At 35.6% G+C, this 5,743-nt stretch overlaps 1 protein-coding gene across 1 annotated transcript; it reads right to left on the bottom strand.

The window, feature by feature from the left end:
- Nucleotides 1-1,557: 1,557 nt before the first annotated feature.
- Nucleotides 1,558-4,950, bottom strand: LOC309798327 (uncharacterized protein; the record flags this gene model as incomplete). The annotated part of the gene is made up of 12 exons (XM_082646549.1): nt 1,558-1,644; nt 1,720-1,749; nt 1,808-1,877; nt 1,935-2,053; nt 2,384-2,469; nt 2,542-2,619; nt 2,813-2,933; nt 3,000-3,092; nt 3,154-3,237; nt 3,938-4,294; nt 4,648-4,715; nt 4,854-4,950. 12 exons carry the CDS (start codon nt 4,948-4,950, stop codon nt 1,558-1,560), a joined length of 1,290 nt encoding a protein of 429 aa, XP_082502675.1.
- Nucleotides 4,951-5,743: the final 793 nt, after the last annotated feature.

Here is a 5,743-nt window from a genome sequence, read left to right as displayed (position 1 = left end):
TACATCGGATTCCATAAATGGTGCGTGTGAAAGATCTATTTTTTTTCAAGGAAAATATATAATATATCAGTAGGTGTTGTTCTTAAATTTGTCAGTTTTTCTGAAACGAAAGCATTAACATATATATATATATATATGTATATACTTCATTGACTGATCTGTGCATTAGTTGAAACTACAATTGCATTTCTGGGTGCGTAATATATTATAGGAATAAGTTTTGCTAATATTTATATTTTTCAACTGTTTTTTTTTGCATTGTTTTCCCATTTTCTGTTCTTGCCCTATAAAAACTTGTTGTTAATCTTACTTTTATAGACAGCTGTCTAAGAAGGTGGTCGATGTCTTTCATATTTTAGCGTTATCCTACTATATTATTTGCAATTATATACTTAAGATAACACGGTGTTGCCAAAGTTTTCAAACAGTTCAGCGTAGCCGACGGCAACAGGTCACTTCACGAAAGAAATCTTCATTCAGTACCGAGGTGAAGGTATGAATAAATTACGTTTGCATTTTTAAATTTTTTTAAAAGAGGAATTCCAAACTTCGCTTATGTATTCCATCCTCTTGAATCCCAAATCCCATCAAGAGATAAATTTGAAAATCTGTCTTACTTAGCTTACAATGAAAGTAGAACTGGAGACTTTTAAAATGTCTTCTAAACAATATGCGAATTGCTAACTTTGCTTCAGTAGAGAAATTTCCTGTTTGAAAACCTCTCTAGGACGCTGGAAAGATTGCACAAGCTCAAAGAGTTTTCAAATTGGCGAGTAGAAGCTCCTTAGGTAAAGGATTAACTATTCGGCTTTGATTAGACCATGAAGGAAGTGGCATGTGGTCGATTCCATCAACCATCATAGGAATGATTGAATGCGTATTTGGCCTATACACTAGCCAAAGGTGGCCCAATGATGTTTCAAGTTAGTGCTTTTATCCTTCCAAACAAGTTTTAACCAACTCGTCATCCACGGAGAGATGAAGGCATGGTGACCTTAGATGAAGGGATCGAACCTTTGTTCGATACAGTGCATATTGCAAATTCACCTCTAATCACTGCTCTACACCAGCCCCTCCTGAGGTTATATATATGTATATATATATAAATATATAAATGTTATATGTATATATGTTTGTTTGTATGTATATATACATATATACAAACTCCACAAGTATATATATAAATGGTATACCAAAAGGTTCAAAAGTTGATGGCAAAACGTTTAGGTTATACGAGTTGTTACGATAGAGTCGAGTATCTCTAATGTCTTCAATGATAAAACATATGGAATCATAATAATAAGCTGGTACTCTTAGTTTCCTTCTTCTTAGAACAGTTCCGTCGCGAAAAGAACTAACCCGTTGCAAAAAAATTTTGCAAACTTTAAATTTGTACAAAATAAGCTTCTCAGGCGACGCGTGATATAACGTCTGCATCGGGAAGCTGTATAGATTAAATATATGGAGAAGAGCAATAAAAAAGTAGTGGGTGGGCGAGCAAAATAAAGAGCTGAAAGGAAAATGAATCATGCTAAATAGAACGATAGCAAAATAAAGTCAAAGAACAACCGTCAATGTGGCAGAAACCTTTGAAACCATTTCATTGTCAGGAACAATTGTCTTATTCATATCTGTAGTTTTATCCTGAACAGAATATGTTAGCCCTTGAAAATAAATCAGGAAGACAGCCTTTACAGAAACACTTGAAACTTAACCTACCAAAGCATTTTCTGCCACAGCGAATCCAGCCTAAACTACAATTATATTGCGCAATGTTATTGCGGCAACTATAAAAGACAGCTCCTACCATGATTCCACCACTGCTACATGATTTAGTGGAAGAGAGATTACGCGAGGTACACGGCAATGATGGTTTACTTAAATAGAGCAGTGTGAATGCACCTTTTTTTACTAATTAAGATATATGCACTGACATATATGAAACCGGAGGCGCAAAAAGGTGATTATGATCTTTTCGTGCCTTCACTCGACTTTTTCTATGCTCTTCCAACACCTTCATTAACGATTCTGTGGAAGCACCAGAGGGTTGTTTCTGAAAAATTTTTCGTTTTAAATTCTGGAAAGGTGTCCGACTAATAAGAAACATTTTCATAAACGGGTTAAAAGATTCGACATTAGAGATAATTCCACCGTTCTTCCAAGAACTCAAACACCGCGATCTCTTTTTTAACGAATAAATAACTGAGAAAAACTATGCTGTTTTTCATGCCAGGGTTATCAATGTTTCGCAAGAATTTACTAACCTAACTTATGTGTAATAGTCACTTTTAAATATACTTCTTGCTTAAGTTAAGACAATAAATACTCGTTTCAGAATTTTTGATTATCGAAGATACACTCTTCGTTAGGATCAAAGGTATACCTTTAAAACCTCTTGAATTGTCCTTATACTTAAATGAAGCGATCCCGTGGTTTCCGCAACAGAGTGCTCATCAAGTGTAGATGAAGCTAAAAAGAAAAAAACAACTCTATACACATAAAAGGAACCCGAACTAAAGCCAATTTTTCCATGTAAATTACCTTCAGGCAGGATCAGAGATATACCATGGAATTCTTTAGCAAGATCATGATGTCGAGATGTAGCTTTGGCTATTAAGGCTAAAAAACATATATGTATATATACACATATATGTATATATATGCATATATATATGTATATACACATGTATGTACGTGTGCATACGTATATATATATATATATATATATATATATATATATATATATATATATGTAAAAGAGTGAATATGCAGTGGATGGCTATAGAATTAATATGAAAATGCAGTAACACACAAATAGGAGTGCTCGTTTGTACGACTCCTGAAGATGAAAGAGAAGGGTTTGTCGGTTCGTTGGTAACATACGATGAATCCAGAATCCGCTTGGGAGTACTCCAACTATGACTCAAATTAAGCTGAAATTTGAACGCCTCAGGAAGCTTAAAACATACAGTAACAGTTCCAAGAAAGTTCTTAATCACTTTTTGCATGTCTAATAGCATGTGATCGTAGTCTTTATTGGTAACATCACTCGTTATGTTTTCCTTGTTTACGATTTTAGTACTAACGGAAACCTGGAACAAGATATTCAATCGTTTAATAATGATAGAACGAAATACTTGTGATTATACCAACCGCGCCGTTGTTGCTTTCTGAAGGTGCTTCATTAGCAGCATTCAAGCATGTTCCGTCAGATTTCAGGCAACAATCACCATTATCCTGCAGTAATATAGTTGATGAAACGAATAACTGAGAAAGTTTTAAAAGACATACCGGCACTGGAAGGCCTTGGGAAAATCTAGCCTTATTTGTTTTTTCGCACGAAGAATGATTAATAATGGACTGGTGACTGCCTATGTTTAAGACATGAGAACGCTCCTCAGAGCTGTCCCAGGATAACGAAGAGATATTCGATCCGTATTTTACCACTTTCATAAGAATACTAAAACCCTCAAGGATCAGCTGAATCTACCCCCAAATTCAAAGACTAGTGGTTGGAGGCGATTCCGATGGAGCAAGTATTGGTATTAGCAAATATGAGATATCGGGTGATGTAACATGTATAATAAAAAGTATAGTTCGATTAACTTGTCCTAAGCCTAAGAAAGAGTCGCTATAGTTACTAGTCTTTAGCAAATTTTATTTATCGAAAGCACAAATTTAAGTACTAATAATAAAACCACTACTTTATTCTTCTATTATAAATACACCTGTTCTTCGTCATATTTCACTTGCAGTGTTCAAATGTGTAGTTCGTTTGCGAATTTCTCTTATTTTGAATGAATTCTTTTCTTAACGATGTTATATTCTAAAATTTTACATTGTTCTTAAACGTGTTCCTTTCTTTTTGTTATGTAGATTTTTACAGGCTGTCTTCCATGGCGGTTCATAGTAGAATAATAATATAAAAAAGACAAACCACGTGCATCAAGAGGTTTTGAGCCCAAATAGAGCGATTATCTGTTGATAGCGAAATTGAGAGCCTCTCTGTCGATCGTTTCAATGATTTTGCTTGCGGCTCATCATCGACATTCTGCATTCTGCATAGACTTTTCGCTTTCGGTACATCGTAGAAGGACTTATCGTTCCGTGTTTTTAACATCGATGCATTCTCGTTGTTGCTAACTTCACTACGCCTTTGTGCTCTATCGGCACTGCGAGACTTTCGTTCTTGTTTCAGTTTTTTTCTTCTCTCTTTTTCAACCACGATTCCTCTACGTTCCTGAGATTTGTCAATGTCAACTGCTACTTCACCACATTCCTTTCTGTTTTCGCCCTAAAAATTGCTTCCATCATTATTCACACATGTGAGCAGCAATAAGCCTACAATTTTATTTGGACGGTTCATTTTCGGGCATTGGAAGGGTAGTGTTGATGATGTTGTAAAACACATGCATAATAAGTGTAGTTTTCCACGCCTAGGGCCAGCCAACCCTCACAACCATCCGAAATCGGCAGATTGGTGCCAGATTTATTGGGACAAGCCTCCTTCGATCTACAAAGAATAGCGACTCCATTTGAATGAATATGTGAGAGAACTCTAGCACAGCTATCAAAATTTTCCAGCAATATGTGTAGATCTGTAAATGGATACAAGGTAAAAGCAGTGCACATGGCCAATTCAATTACCCATTCTATTCCAGAAGAAAACAAACGCACACGTTCCATAAGCTTGAAACGTTTGGCGTTGAACAATCCTTAGAGATACGCCACGCATTCGAAATTCATTAATTTTTTACTTTTTTTTTTCATTTACTAAAATTGACCCAATACATATTTGGTCCAGAAAATAATTCGTTATGACCTTTTAATATACGAGGTATAGTATTGATTGCCTAACAAATAAATCTTGTACGAATTCGCCTCCACTGAATGAATGGCGGCTTGGTCACGTCGAATTGCTGGGTCGACTCGTGACCACATGTATTGCATGGCACTTTTATCCACTGCGCTTTTCCGCGCACTCTAACTTACCTCAACTTTCCTTCCCACCGTTTCTCCACACGATTTGGTAAGTTTTTCCACTTTGTACGGTTTGTTATCTGAATTTTTGGCGTTGATATGCACACATCGCTGCTCAAGAAAACGAAAAATCTCACACTCTGCTAACCTTCATATTACGACGATCTGTTATTCCAACGTATTTAGTATATTTTAAGCTTTGTTAAAATTAAAAAAGAGCTAATGAAGAAGTTTGCGATTATTCGGCACACATAGAAGAAAAAACATAACTAGCCTCGAAGAACAATTCTACTACCCTCTCTTGAACTTTTTTTCGCTTTTTCTTTTTCGTAGTCTTCCTTAAAATATCATCGTTATTTGATTTATTTTTTCTAGTTATTCGTCGTAAAGTCGAAAAGAAAAGATGTGATTTACAAATATGATGAGATAAACTCCATAATCGTTGTTTTGTCTCCGACACGAAGAATTAATGTGTGACAAAGCAGAGAAGCTGTTATACCACTAAGGTTAAGTATTGTTAACCATTTATTTTTTGCATAGGTAGGTTATATGTTATTGCCTTCGCATTCGTATTCTCGTCCGATCGATACCTATCGTTTGTGCGCGCATCCGCAATGCTGTTACGGCCCGCTCAACCTATCACAGGTGTATTTTTGCTCTGCCTACTTTCGGTCTATGTTAATTTTGTAGCCTTTTTTCTAACTCACAAAACTTTATGCACTTTTTGGCATAGCAAAATGTTTGAAATACAGACTTGGTAAGT

The sequence above is a fragment of the Mesoplodon mirus genome, assembly GCF_964341445.2.
Source record: "Mesoplodon mirus genome assembly, contig: HAP1_SCAFFOLD_2834, whole genome shotgun sequence".
Lineage (NCBI taxonomy): Eukaryota > Metazoa > Chordata > Mammalia > Artiodactyla > Ziphiidae > Mesoplodon > Mesoplodon mirus.
Note: the sequence above shows the minus strand (reverse complement) of the source record. Positions and strands in the feature narration are given on the sequence as shown.